The sequence below is a fragment of the Geospiza fortis genome, unplaced genomic scaffold (assembly GCF_000277835.1).
Source record: "Geospiza fortis unplaced genomic scaffold, GeoFor_1.0 scaffold53, whole genome shotgun sequence".
Classification (NCBI taxonomy): Eukaryota; Metazoa; Chordata; class Aves; order Passeriformes; family Thraupidae; genus Geospiza; species Geospiza fortis.
Genome location: NW_005054305.1, coordinates 7538432 through 7553230, shown reverse-complemented (window position 1 = coordinate 7553230; position 14799 = coordinate 7538432). Strand labels below are relative to the sequence as shown.

Here is a 14799-nt window from a genome sequence, read left to right as displayed (position 1 = left end):
CATTAATTATATTTAAGTATGTTGAAAGCACACAGGTTGGAAGACTTCAAAGAAGAGATGCAACTCCAGGAACCACACTGAAGCTAAAGCGTGCATTTCATCAGGTTTTGGGGTTTGTTTTTTTTCATATAAAGAAATGTCAGTTGCTGAGAAACATTTCCCAGCATGAGGCAATAAAGAGCCACAGCAGTGTGAAAGCTATAACCCTTTACCTTAAAACCGAATTTTTGGTTAAAGCTAAGTAAAGTCATATTTGTTTTCAGAATTACATTGGTGAAAATTTCTATTTATTTCACCTAAGTGAAATCCTACATTTGATAGTATCTTAATAGGCACAGTCCTAACTTAAGCTAGGCTTCATGACAATAACTTTCATAGGAATTTTCTTTTTATTTCAGTCCAGCCACAGCCATAAACATTCTAAATATGGCTTATATTAAGAAGGCAGCTAATGAGAAACTGTTAATAGAGCAGAAGTCTCGGTCATTTACTGCAACTCAGCATTCAGATTTTGCTGGAGGGGAAAAGGGCTGGATAGGTATAGAGGTTATTTCTTTAACGCAGGGTACTAATGCTGGTTTAAAAAACAAACAAACAATCAAACAACAAAACAATCAAGATAACATAGGTTTATAGAAGCAGGCTTTTTTCACCTGGCTTTCCATTTCATATGCATACTCATAACATTAAGACACTACCTACTAGTGATAATAATTGAAAATGATAAATTCTACACAGAATGACATTTTCAGTGCTAGCTTTAGTTTCACTGGGATGGAAAGAAATTAATTTCTATACAGCTACCCATTAGTAGCTGGATTGGCAGACACATACCTGATTTACAAGCATGTTAAAATGGTTTAAACCACAAATCTTGATGCTGGAGTAGGAGATCTCAGCATATCAAAACTGCAAAAGCAACATCAATTTATTCAATATGTTTCAGTTGTTGATGGTTTCACACTAAGAATGACGAGACCTCAAACTTGAGTTCTCCAGCAGAGTGCACATTTCAAATACAGACCTTCTTCAGGAAATGTTTGTACATTTTAAGGTTTTATTAATTATGTTTTAAAGTGTGAGACATTACTAGCAAAACAAATAGGTACCTTACCAAGGCATAACATAAGCCTTCCCTTCTTTTATCTTGCCTCCTGAGTAACCAGAAGGAAGTGAGTTAATTCCTTCTAGTAACTTTGATTTCTACCAATTCTGTTCCATAATCCATTGGATTATTTACTGAAGGCAGCCCTATGGACACAACTCTTTCTATGATGGTCAGCATCCCCCCAGGAAAACACATCATGTCTGTTCAGTTTTTATTCACTTCTAACCATGCTCACAGCCACTCCTCTCTCCCCTCTTTCTCTGCTCCCCACTGCTATCCCTTTCCCCTTATGCACCTTTTCCAGAAGAGCAGCAGATGGAGGTGCAGCTGCCATTAACTACCTGATTCATCAGAGCTGCTCCAACCTCTGACCAGCAGCCCTGGAGGAGCCAATTTCTTAAAAATTCCATCAAGTTTTTCCCACTCTCCACTATCTCCACTTACCAAGGCTCATGCCTCACTGAAAACCTCCACTCCATAACTCCTGCAGCCCAATTTCCAAATGCCCTCTCCACTCCCCTGATTTGTTATGGAACAACAATATCCTACACATCCTAAAGTTGCACAAGGCACAACAGCAAATAAGAGCAAGAGTCATCACATGCACATCAGCAAGAAAAGCACAGGGCAGTCAAGATTGGATATGTGCACACAGAGAATATAGCCCAGATCTGAGAGCAACTCCAGCTTTGTTAGCAAGGATGCAACAACATCACTCTGTCTTGACACCTTCATGCAAACACGATCATCTTGAGTACTGCTGCTGGCATGGAATGACTAATGGTGCTCATAAAAATTACACTAATGAAGAAGCTTGCTTCACTAGAGATACAAATGCTGTTAAGACTACATAACAGAGAAGGCATAAGCAAGCTCTTGGCAAAAACAAAGAGGGGGGGAAAAAAAGGAAAAAACCTCCAACCTTCAGAAATTCCCACAATTTTTTAAGTAATTAAAATACCTCATCCAAACAAACTTTTTAAAAAAGTTACCACAACAACAGAAAACTATAGCATAAATCCCACTAAAGTGGACTGCAGTCCCAAAAGAAAATGGGTGCAAATTGCTTAAAAGTAATTTTACAAATTTGTACCAATATTAGCGGCATTTCTTTATCAGTCTATATTATATCTAAGTGCATTTTTTTAATAGACAAGACCACTGTTAACTCAGACACTGCATGACCACTGATGCCTCACACTATAAGAAAAAACATACAGGTACTAAACAGTTAAGTCACTAAATAACTCATCAATTGACATTCATGAAGGGTGGAAATGCCCAAAGCTGACTAAAGGTTTAAAACTTAACTCTTTATAGGCAACGACTGAATGACACACATGAGATATTAAATAATTCAACCACCTTCCCATATGTTTTAGTGTATGAAATGAGAGAAGTGACACATTGCGATGCTTAGCAAATTGAGAATTACTGTTTCAATTTTGTACAAAATAATGTAAGGCAGGAAGCCAGCAAACAGGAGTTAGAAAAGATAGCTGTCACTTCAAAAACCACCAGCAATATTAACTGTGATTTAATAGTCTAAGGAATCAAGATTTTACGAGGCAAAGAAATCTTTCAAATTTCCACCCTGAAAAGTTAAAAAGTAACCCCCAAACTTGTTTAGTAACCTTGTTTAGTAATTACCCCATTATTAAAAGCACAAAGCTAAATAACAGCAGAAAAAAAATTAATGGAAATTAAAATGGCTCATTTTTGAAACTTGCATTTTAAACCTGACTTTGTGTTAGCAGAGAGAAAAAAAATTATTTTAAACACATACTTATTAAGTTACCTTTTAAATTACAATGACATAGAAACTTTTTTTCCCCAGATAAAGGGACAGGAGGAGCAGGAGATTACAGGAACTCAGCAGAGCCCAATATTTCGTCATGAAACAGCTTTCCCAGCATCTGCTTTAAAAGTTAAGAATACAATGTGTGACCCAGATAACATGAGGAGCATCAAGGATTTAGTCTAGCAAAGCTGTAAAGCTGTCTTAAACGGGTTACAAGTCATTGATTAGCAAACAGTTGTTCTAACATGTGCATGAAGGTCCTTTCCACCATGACTCAGCACCTATCCACAGTGCAAAACATAAAGATCCTTTATCTATGTAAAGCAAAAAATGTTATTCTTTCAGTTATACACATAAGCATACACTTATGGATCTAATCAGCACATGCACCAATCACCACATATTTAGTAAAAAAACTGCCATTAAATTATTTTCCTACATTATTTTTGAGAGTCATACTTCAGCCTGCTATTTTCTATATGCTATGGTATTCAAAAGTTCAAATTATTTAATATTTACATGATCACACATTCCATTTCAGTGAGAAGAAAGAAAACTTGCAATTCCTTCTCTGGAAAAGTTCTAAGTTATATGAATAAAACTGGACATTTTACTGCAAATATACTGAATAAAGGATACTCCTTTTATATGTATTGGGCAAAATGTTTTGATTTACTCAAGCCAATTGCAAACACACTTAACTATCCAGTTTATGAATAGTCACAAATACAATGGAGGGAGGTGATTTTTTTCTTTATGCTATTAAACACATTTAATGCAAGAATTTTTAAAAAGAGCATACTGAATCTATAATTTTTCTGACTATTTTTAAAATCTAGTTGAAGCATCTCATCCTTCCGAAATCAAGATTGTAGAGCTCTGAAGTTCTAAGTGTTGAAGATTCCATTCCTTCCAAAATGCTAACTAGGAAATGGTTTAGTCACAGACTTAAATCATCACACATTTTTGAAAAGGCTGTAAACCAGAAGCTCATGTTATTCAGAATCAGTCTGACAGCTTCACAAGTCGTAAGTTTCTGCACTGATTCGATTCAAAATATTGTTTGAATTATATGTCATTAGTGTATTCCAAATGACAAATACAAAGATAAACATTCTTTGGGCAGGACAGCATATAGTAAAACCCTTCCAAATACTTAAATCAAGGCTACTTTGAACACTTCCTCCACAGCAGTTTCTTGTCTTTCCATGGTCTGTGCTGAGGTTCCCACAGGATAACTGAGATAACAAGACAACAAAACCTAACAGGAGTAGCTGAAGCTGATTAGTACTTTACATTAAGTTTCAGTCAAGATGAAATATGAGCTACAGTGTAGATAAAAAGAGTTAATAGTGGATATACTAAAATAGCAAATACTGAAAGATAACAGATAGAAGAGATAATAGTAGATAAAAAGAGTAGGGACAGAGAGAGCGGAAAGGTCTGTTAACAAAAAGAGGCTGAACAGTTTCACAGCATGTATTTAACACTGCCTCTGGAAAAACTTCCATAAGGCAAAACACAAATACTAACAAATACATATGTAATTCAATTCCACCAACTACTCATAAGACTTGGAAATCTAATTCTTACATGAGAAGCCTTCTCATGCATGCTTAGGTTTATAGTACAGACCATCTGCCTCCAACTGCTGAAAGGCATATCCTTCTGAAACTGTGTTGTACCTTTATCCAGGCTAAAATTTTCCAGGATTATACAGAATAGTTTAGATAACGGGCTACAATACTATGTCTGATAACATCCCTGAATTTCCAACAAGCTCTTAAACAAATAAAAGATTACAAAGTAGGCCACTTTTTTATTGCAGAGGTAAGTTACTTTGCTGTGAGAAGATTTACATAGCTATTGTGGCAGAAAGACATAAGTAGGTTTGTATTTAAAGACAGAGTTATAAAATACCAGGAACAAAGGCAGGAAAATGATACAGGCAAAGCTCTGAGAAGAAACAGAGTATCTTGCCTATATATGCCCCAAAGTTGGAAAGAACTGATGGTCTATATATAGTTTTAAAGTAATTTGCAATCTAAACTTTTCTCAAGCCAGCTGAAATTATTTGTGGTTTGTCAAGACGTTTTTAAGCAGCCAGAACAATCACAACTGCAATTGCTTGTGCACAGGACAGGATGGAAAAAATGCTCCACATAGAGTACTTGCTGCCTCATGGAACACAGTATTTTACTTCTTTTGTTTTGTTTGATTACTTGCAGCTTCAAGAAGTCTGTGCTTAAACAGCTAAACAGCTAACACTGTAAACACACATAACAAACTTTGAGGACTCTAAAATTCTAAAAAGCTCTTAAACTGACTTCTTGGACCAGTTCTGAATAAATGAGCAATGTGGTGGAGGCATAAAAGAGAAAATGGGAGGGTGTAATACATCCTTCAAGGTAAAACACAGTGGATAAAAAACACAACTATTTCCTTGACAATGAAAAAAAAAGAGAAAGGAAATGAAAATTGAACAGGTCAGAGGAAAAGAGAAGCCTACCTGTGCAGAGTTTTCTAGACATGAAATTTAAATTATATCCCATATCCTACATGGAAAAAGTGGTCTTTAAATTGTTGCTTCTACATCCCACCTATAAATATACCCCCTTATTACTCCTCTGAACGGCTGAGTGTTCCACACTCAGGGTATAAATCTTTACCCTAGCAAGCAAAGAAGAGACGACATCTGCTTAATTTGGAATGAAGAAGAAAGGAGTTTCAAGGCATTTAAGAGAAAGTATTGCAAAATATCTCACACTGTAGAATATCTTGCAATTGTGGGTTTTAAGAGAGGAAGAAAAAAATCCCAACTTTCAAAGCAAAATAAACCAAAACCACCACCACCAAAAGTCCCAGCCATTAGGAATGGCACACTCAGGCCTTGTTTCACAGCTCAGGGAGTCTACAATGCACTCAAGACCACTTCCAGCCCTTCATTTTTATCCGAGCTTCCTTACTGTAGTCACGCACACTTAGAACTGCTTCCACAACCACCAAGTGATTGCAAATAGAAGTAAAAAATAAAGTTATGAAAATAAGTCACTGACATGCATTGTGCCATTTCTACTCACAGAATCAATCATCTATAAAATCAAAGGGAAGGGCATTTTTGCATGGGCAAATGAGGTTACACAATGAAGCTGTTTCATCCTTATAGAGTAGAATGACTGGAAATTAAAAGTATGGATTTTACAGAAAAAAATATTTCACAGGTATCTAGCCATGTACCTTCAAACACACTTTCAAAAAAGCTCAAGACTCCATACTAGAAGTAAATTAGGAATCTCACATAATTTTGACTGGAGATCAGTCAATTTTTCTTCCCTAAGCACCCAGTTTCAGCAAACCAAGGGGAATTTTCATTCACTCAGCCCTGTCCACCCTCCTCCAAGCTACTGAAGCTCTCAGTTGAAGAGGAAGGAGGAAAAAGCATTAGCAGCCCATAGTTACAGCACCGTATTTGACACTGCTGCCTTAATTCTCGTTATTTTCCCACATAAATTCTAACCACTTAGTGACATCATCAGTGCCTTTAGGGAACATTCATATATATATATATATACATACACACAACCCTACATCCTACATATAAGGTATATAATATTATATTACATATCATAGGCAATATAATATTAAGTGAAACCCAAATTATCAAAATGCAGAAATTAATTCCTCAATTAACTCCTTGTAATGATGTTTTAATATGCTTCTTTTCCTTGAGATAGACAAGAGATGTTTAAATGGCATGCCTTAGTGAAATATTTCTTTTAACTTGAAACTGTGTTTATTTACATCTTCTACTATGTATTTTCAAACAGATTAACAGAATGAATCTCCAGCTAAGCAATATGAAATTGGATGATTATATATTACATATAGCTGCTCTGTTCTCTAGAAAACTGACTTGTTTAACCCCAGACCTCCAGCAGTACCTAGGCAAATAACCTGGATCAAGCTTCAAGCAGAAGGAGTTGTAATATCAGATCAAACTGCAGCTTACAAATCTCCATTCTAGCACATGCAGTATCTACATGCACAGTTTACTCATTACAGGTGATTTTAGAAAGCAGGTAAGATACTTATTAAACAGCAATGTCTCTGATATATACAATGTCTTTGGCACACATTAAAGAACAGCTATTTTCAAACTAAACTCTCTGCTGTTAAATGCACATAATTTGTTACATGATTGCTCACAGAATTAGCAAACCCAGGAAAGGAATTTCTGGGATGAAAGTAAGACAGTTGACCTTAGTAAAAGTTTTGCTGTTGACTTCCTTGGGGTTATAATTTCATTCCTTGACTTCATGCAGTCTTTTTTTTTTCTCTGAAATAAATAATTATGAAGTTCAACTTTATAGCACGAGCAGACTAAAGTAACAAAGCTAGGTAGATTTAAATCTTAAGTCTATAACAAAGTTAAGTCTGTAGCAAATCATTCCCTCCCCTCCTCCACAAATGATTATAACACATCTTCCTGGCAAGAGCAGTTCTGGGTGAAGTCTGAATTTTTACATACTATGTGGAAAGTATAAAACAAACCCCCCACCACCCCATGTGTGTGCCAATAAAAAGTCTCAGTATTTTCTATACAAGAATATGTTGTTTTAGAAGCTCTGACTAATTTTCCCAGCAGTTTTGTTGATGATTCAGCCTGCTTGCTGCATTTTACTACAACAAATTAGTTTAATTTAATTTCTTCAACAAGATGTACATGCAGTACTGGCCCTTTACATTGTTTGGAGCAGTCACACATATTAGGAGTTTCCTACATCTCCTTTTTATGAACTTTAGGTGTGGCTGTATTTCTAAGTCAAAACCAACCCCCACTGAGTAACTGCATATAAGAGATTTTAAAACAACTCTTGTAAGACTGCAAAGAACACTTATGGCAGTGAAACCACCAATGTTCAGTCAAAAACCATTTATTCTTATAGGGTTAAAGTAGAAAGAAAATAGCCTTTCTCACTACAAAGATTTTTTTGTAACTGATATTCTGCACTTGCCAGGTTGAATGCCAAATGCCAGTACTCAGTACATGACCTAAACCAACTTTGCTTCCTCTTGTATTACAGGAAATCTCGAGTGACAGCCTAGACACAAACTGAAGTCTTTCGGTGTTGCTTCGTAATAAAACTCTTTTAAATTTAGACAACAGGAAAAAAAGTAAAAAAGTATCCTAACACAATAAAATGCAGTAATTCCCAGATGAGCAAATGCTTGGCTTTCTCTATATCCATTCTTGCTCCGTTTATCATAGGCAATAGCTATCTTTTTGGACTGCTCTTCCACATAGTTGCAAAACCTACTTCAAAAGCTACTTTATCAAATTCCACTCTGAAAATCCCACATCCCCAAATGTATTACCAACTGGAGATGACTCTCCTTCCTCAAAAAAAAAAAAAAAGCAAAAAAACCAAAAAAACACCAAACAAAACCTGCCCAAGCACTTCTCACAGGATCAACAGCAAGGTACCAAAACCAATTTAAATATACAGATGTTTCTTATGTTTTGTTATAATCCTAATTCTCCAATAATCCAGTGGATTGGCAGCAGAAATAAATTAGTGGCCACCATTTACTTGCTGCTGAAATCAAATTATTCCCCTAACCTGAGGTCCATCTTAATCCCACTTATAAAGCCCCAGGGATGAGAGAAGAGGAAACAAGCCTCTGAAGCCTTCAGGTTTTAGCACTGAGAGAAAGGTCCTTTTGTATTTGAAGCTTCTCATGAAATGAAACTAAAGCAGTCAAATTGTGCTTCTACATTTAGCACTTGAAGCAGTATTCTTGTTCCTTTCTTTGCCACCACTTTCCACAGCGTTCTGCCACACCATTGCTCCACACATGGTGTGCTGGTTACTGAGAGGGGCTTCCTGGGATGACTGGCAGCTCTTTGCCCTTAAATTGGCCTACGAGAGACCCTTTGGCTCCAATGGATACCATAGGGAAGAGAGTTCCACTCCTCCTTCCCACTGTGCTACAGTCACCACCAAAGCGAAGTACCTTTGTCCCAAAACACAATACAGGCCTAAGCCCTTCTTTCCCAAATAAAAAGGGGACACAGACAACCCTTTTATTTTAGATACCACTACACCACGTCTTCTATGTTCACCCAGCAGTACACTGGTACAAATCTTCAGCACAAATCTTTCTTTCCTGCAGCATTTTCACCAGGCTAACAACATCTCCTCCCTTCCCCACGGACACCAGCATCTATCCATCCATCGCTGCCCCTTGGCAGGTCAATTCTCCCCTCCCCCAGCACCCGGAGCCCTGTTTCCCCGCACGCACCCCAGGCCGGGCTCTCACAAGGATGCCGCTGCCCCACGGATGGAAGAGATGGGGCCCGGGGCAGAAGTGAATTAGGAGGAATTTCTTCTCATTGGACATTGGAAGGGGCTGCCCAGGGAGGCGGTGGAATCACCGTCCCTGAAGGTGCTTCAGGAAAGACTGGACGTGGCACTCGATACTGTGCTCTAATTGACAAGGCGGTGCTCGGTCATAGGTTGGACTCGCTGACCTCAGGGGTTTCTTCCAACCTAAGTGAACCTGGGATTCTGTGATAACCTGTCCCGGCGCCCCTGCAGCTTCCCTTTCCCCCTGTCAGAAGACAATTCCTCCCCACTCGGTCACAGACCTGTGGATCCGGCCATCTTGTCCGAGCCCCCCCCACACCGCTCCGGGCCCGCACGCCACGCGCGTCACTTCCCCTCGGAGCCGCTCCGTCACTTCCCGCCAGGAAGGACGAGGCGCATCCCGGGAGCGCGCGGGGCGGGCGGGGCCAGGGGACGGTGCCGGCATCAAGGCGCGCGCCCGTCCCGGGAGCCGGCCTGGCTCTGTTCCCGCCGGCAGCGAGCTTCCCGGGCGTGCTCCCCTCTCTCTGCAGCCTTCTCGCCAGCCCCTGGCCATACGCGTCTCTGTCTCCAGGCACCCGCTACGTCTGATCCCGTGGGGGCTATTACACCTGGGAAGCAAATTCCCGTGGCTGCGTCCCTACCCCGCTCAGCCCGCACTCCCTAACCTTCCAATAATAGGGAAGTCGGCACACAGCGGTGAAGCTTTACTTAATTTTTTTGGTTTTTCAGCTCGCCTTCAAACAAGACACTTAGATGCAGAAGTGTCTTTGGAGAAAAAAAGACTATATAAAGTGTCAAAGGCAGAAAAGGAAAGAATACAGATAAAAATTTAAAAGCCACAGAAATGCCAGAAGAACCATATCAAAGAGCTGCTAATTAGAAGTAGCTCTCAGAATTATCTGACAGTTTCAAAGGCTGAAATACTTGACATTCAGTAGCATGAGAACTGTGGAAAATTAATTCCACAAATGTCTAGCTGCAATGTCAAATGTTCCTTCACCTGCAGAAGTCAGTTACAAAACTCAAATTCCACACCCTTCCCCAAGAGCCAATGCCGAGCTCAGCTGAAGGCGGCTGCTGCGGTAGCACCTTGCACATCCTACCTGGGAACCACCACCTGCACTGTGCTGGGGACCCATTGGCAGGTGGGAGAAGCCAGCTCCCCTTGCAGAGTGCTGGAGAAAGGCAGCAGGCTCAGGAACAATCCAAAAGGGCCGTGCTGGCATTCATGTAGACATGAGGGGAACGCACACCAAAGCAACCTGCAGGCGAACACACCTGAAAGGGGACACATCCCAAAACGTGTGCCAGGGTCACTGCAATGAGGGATTCCCATGAGGACCTGCAGCCCCTAACAAAAAAGCCTGTCACACACACCTCACTAACCAGTGACAACACCCACATGCTGTCTTTCACATCCTATTTTAAAAATAACGTTCGGTTTTTTCCTTTACAGCTTATAAAGAGAGAGTAAAACTCATTCACAGACTTCTGGTAGAGATCAGACACAGCAACGATGCAAGATGTTTTTCTTCCAGCTAAATTGAAACCTCTTCCTCAGCAAAGATTCAAATCACAGAGTATGTTGAGTTGGAAGGGACCCACAAGGACCACAGAGTCCAACTCCTGGCCCTGCACAGCACCGTCCCCACCCTCACACATAAAGTGTTCTGCCTCCCTGCATTTATCCTTTGTTCATTTTACCCCAATAATGGTTTTGCTCTCTCTGCATACATAAAAATGATAAATCTACTATAGTTTTTGGTCCTTCCATTGATTTCTTTTATCAAGTTACTAGTTATGGCCAGATTTTTGTGGCAAAAGAAATAAGCAGGAGCTTCAATATTTACACCAAAAGAATTACAAGTAAGCTTTTCCAGTACAGTGAAACTGTTCCTTAAGCTGCATTTCAATGATCTATGGAGCCTTCTGTTGTCAAAACAAGCTGGTTGTAGGGATTCTCTTGTGTAGCCTATTTCAGTATTTTCATAGAAGCAGTAACAATACTGAAAAAAAGTCAGAATAATTTGAAAAGTTCTCCCCTATTATAACATCACTGTAGAAGATATTGTGGCCTTGAACAGAAAAAAAAAGAGTTGTCCTTCTCCTATTTTTTGGAATCAAGAACAGGTGCAGGAGGGCTGTTAGAGACCTACATAAGCCTAGTCCACTGTTGTCCATCCATAATGTAACCAGGCTGTGCTCCTACTTGCATTAAGGTAAAACCTCCTCAGCTCCAAGGTCAGAAAGAAGCACAATGACCACCCACTGCCTGTGCATTTATTTTTTTTAAGATGAATCCTTCTTTTTTAGGTGATTCTGTGCTAACAATGAACAGCACACCTGCAAATCTTGAGACATGACAGAAATAGAGCCATAGGCTCACCAAACCAAAGCCCACTTGTATTCCATGAGTCTCTGAAAGCACACAGCAGACTCCACAGTTCATCTGTGTCCAGACCCATCCACTAGATGTCAAGGCGTACATTTAGCAGCAACAAATGTTCTACAATCATGTTCTGAAACAATTTTATTTAAAAAAAGAGTTTCACAGAGTTGATATTTTTGAGTGCAGATTCTACAGATGGCCTTCATGTTGTACAACACTGTCTCCAGAGTTGCCATATAATGGTCCCCAAGCTCCATCTCAACCTGAAAGATTTTCTAATTAATATTTGGAACAATGTATTGATAAAAGACAACTAAGGAATTATTATTTCCTATTTACAGACTACAACAAACAAAGACATAGCAATATCTTCCCACAAGTTTAGTACAAAAAAATTATTTTTCAGAATGAATAACTACCTTGTGTAACTAATTTAAGCATGACATTACAGAGGACTGTAGTGAAAAGTATGAGTGGTAAGAGTAATAAGAATAATAGAAATCGAATAAAACTGATTTCCCTCATGGTTCTTTACACAGAATATCTCTATGCAATTTCTGACACAGAAAGCACAGACAGATCCAGAGTGGTCAGTCCTTTGACATGGGGCTCTGGGAACTACTTACCCATTAACAAGTAGTATACTTCCACAGGTAGTAGTTCTTTTGAGAGGCAGGACCCTTGTGTCTCTCAAACCTGTAAATTCTTCACAAGATAGTTTACCTAAAAAATAAGGACATAAAACACCACATGGGGTGAGCAAAAACCTTCTATTCATACTTACACCAAAAGAATTAGAAGTAAGCTTTTCCAGTGTTTACAAGCTCTAATAGACAGAAGTGCCCCAATGTAGGAAGCTGGGCACAAATTTCCTATGAATGAAAAGTCATTAGTCCTGAGAGCTTTCAGCTTTTTGAGTGGTTGCATACTGCACCTGAACGGAGCCCCACCAAATTCCCTCATTCCATCAGTGCACAACTTGCACTTGATCAGCCAAGAAGAGCAATATAACTAATTTCCCTTAAAAGCACACAAAGTGTCAGGTATTGCGTAGTAACAGAAACACAGAAAACACAGAAACAATAATAATCACAGAGAAGACTACTGAGAGTCTCATTCCAAGCAAACAGACATTTAAATTATTACCTGAATCCAAAAGGGACTCATGACAAGACCACAATATTTTTCTCTCCATTAGACTTCATTTTAAGAGGCATCAAGCAGCCTTACAGTCATAATTCCTTTTTTTCTCTCCAGTATTTGGAAAATAAAAGAGAAAGAAGCAAATGCAATTTCTGTCCCATTCCATCTAGAAGTTAATTCCTTTCTTCTCATGGTCACAGGAAGATCTCCCTTATCTTCTTCATGGCTGCTAATTGTAAATCTATGCAGCAGAGTTTCTCCTCCATCCTTAATATGGAGCCTAATAACAACTTTTGTTTCCCATTTCTGTTTGTTTTAATATGTGCACTCCCAAGTTCCTAATTGCACAAATTCTATGTACATGTAAGAAGCACATTCTGCTTGTTTCCTCATGCTATCTCAAACTGGAAGTACAAGCAGTTAAATATCTGAATAAGCCAGTGAAAAAATCAGATTAAAATAAACAAACCAACCACTAAACAAACAAACAAAAAAAAAACATCCTCATGAAGCCTTAAAAATGTGCAAGCATAGATTGAGAGAGAAAATTTCCATTGTACTTCAGAGATGTGAAAGTTCACAAGCAAAAGGCACAATCTTGCTAGCAGCTGCAGCAGAACTATAGAATGTTCTAGACCCCTCTTTCAAATAAACAGCCTATACAACCAAAATAGAGCAGAAACAATGAGTCATACTAAAAGCATGAACACAAAATTTTGTTCACTACACACTGAACTATAATATCAAATGTAAAGTTAACTAATGAATGAAATAATTAAATAAATACTTAAAGACCAATCGAAAAATTTCTCATTTCCTTTTCTCAATAAATTTTGCATGCCATTTTTTATTGCATTAAGATGTCAGTAAATTTGATTATTTCACACAAAGATTTTACTTTTTTACTTCCTCTATGCAGAAGAGCAAACATCTGATTTTAAAATGAAAAAATTAAATATTTAAATCAATATGCCTTTTTTTTTTAATTTACAGTTCTTTCAGGTTTCTGTACACCATCATACAAGAAAACTTAAGCGTAAATAGGAAAATACTTTTGAACACTGCTGTGTGGTTTTTGACAACATCAATACTGAAAACACTGGAGAATGCGGGCATCGATCCCGCTACCTCTCGCATGCTAAGCGAGCGCTCTACCATTTGAGCTAATTCCCCACCTGAAAAAAAACAGTTTTGAAACTAGTACACAGACATTTTAAACTGACAAAAAATGCAACATAACTATGTTTGATTATAAATTCGTTGTTTCTTGCCGAGTCATTTTTTCCACTCCACAACTGACTGCAGCCCACAGCTGCAATCATGGGACACATCTTTCAGCATGCACACTACCAGAATGATCTTATTCATCCTTTTATAGCATGAGTCTTTGTTATTTAGCTGGTTTCATACAAGAACCTCTCCAGAAGATCAAGTTACTTAAAAGAAACCAAATGTGTGTTTCTAGGGAAAAAGAAAAAAAAAGGCCCTACTTTTATTGAACAACTGTTCCAAATTCAACAAGGAAAACCCATGTTCTTTCCAATTTTCAGGGCATGCACATGTAAAGACTGGTTCAGGAAACATTTAATAAAGGAAAAAAAGATGTTACATGCTTGAATGAAACACAGTTTTATAGTCAAAACTTGTGCATATATATATACATATATATATGCATATATATGCACACACACATCCTGTCATATAAATATGTATATATGCACACATACATCTTTTTTACAGGTGCTTGGCTTCTCTGAGGTGACAGCGTCAAGTGAAAATAAAGCAGATCTTTATTTTTCTTATTTATTACCTCACCAAACGCACTTGCCTACGATACGTTACTTTTAACAGCCTTAAATCATTGACTTTTTGAAAAATGAACGAACCGGTGCTCACGTGGCTTGACACGTTCCATAAAGCTTGTACCGTAGGCAGTGACCACGACAATGCACGCCCCACCCCCTCCCCAGACTGCACTCACAGCCCCTGG

The 14799-nt window shown here is 38.6% G+C and overlaps 1 protein-coding gene, 1 long non-coding RNA gene and 1 other non-coding gene across 3 annotated transcripts in view; all 3 read right to left on the bottom strand.

Annotated features, from left to right (window-relative positions):
- UBE2V2 (ubiquitin conjugating enzyme E2 V2) overlaps positions 1–9655 on the bottom strand; it is a 27819-nt gene extending 18164 nt beyond the window's left edge. The window contains exon 1 of the mRNA XM_005418304.2: positions 9559–9655. Coding sequence (XP_005418361.1) covers positions 9559–9574 — 16 coding nt within the window. The 5' untranslated portion in view covers positions 9575–9655. The remainder of the gene's footprint in view (positions 1–9558) is intronic.
- A 4112-nt stretch (positions 9656–13767) lies between these two features.
- LOC115949541 overlaps positions 13768–14799 on the bottom strand; it is a 9751-nt gene continuing 8719 nt past the window's right edge. Inside the window, exon 2 of the long non-coding RNA XR_004082989.1 lies at positions 13768–13908. This is a non-coding gene — a long non-coding RNA (uncharacterized LOC115949541). The remainder of the gene's footprint in view (positions 13909–14799) is intronic.
- On the bottom strand, positions 13910–13982 carry TRNAA-AGC. The gene has a single exon. It is a non-coding gene; the product is annotated as a tRNA-Ala (tRNA).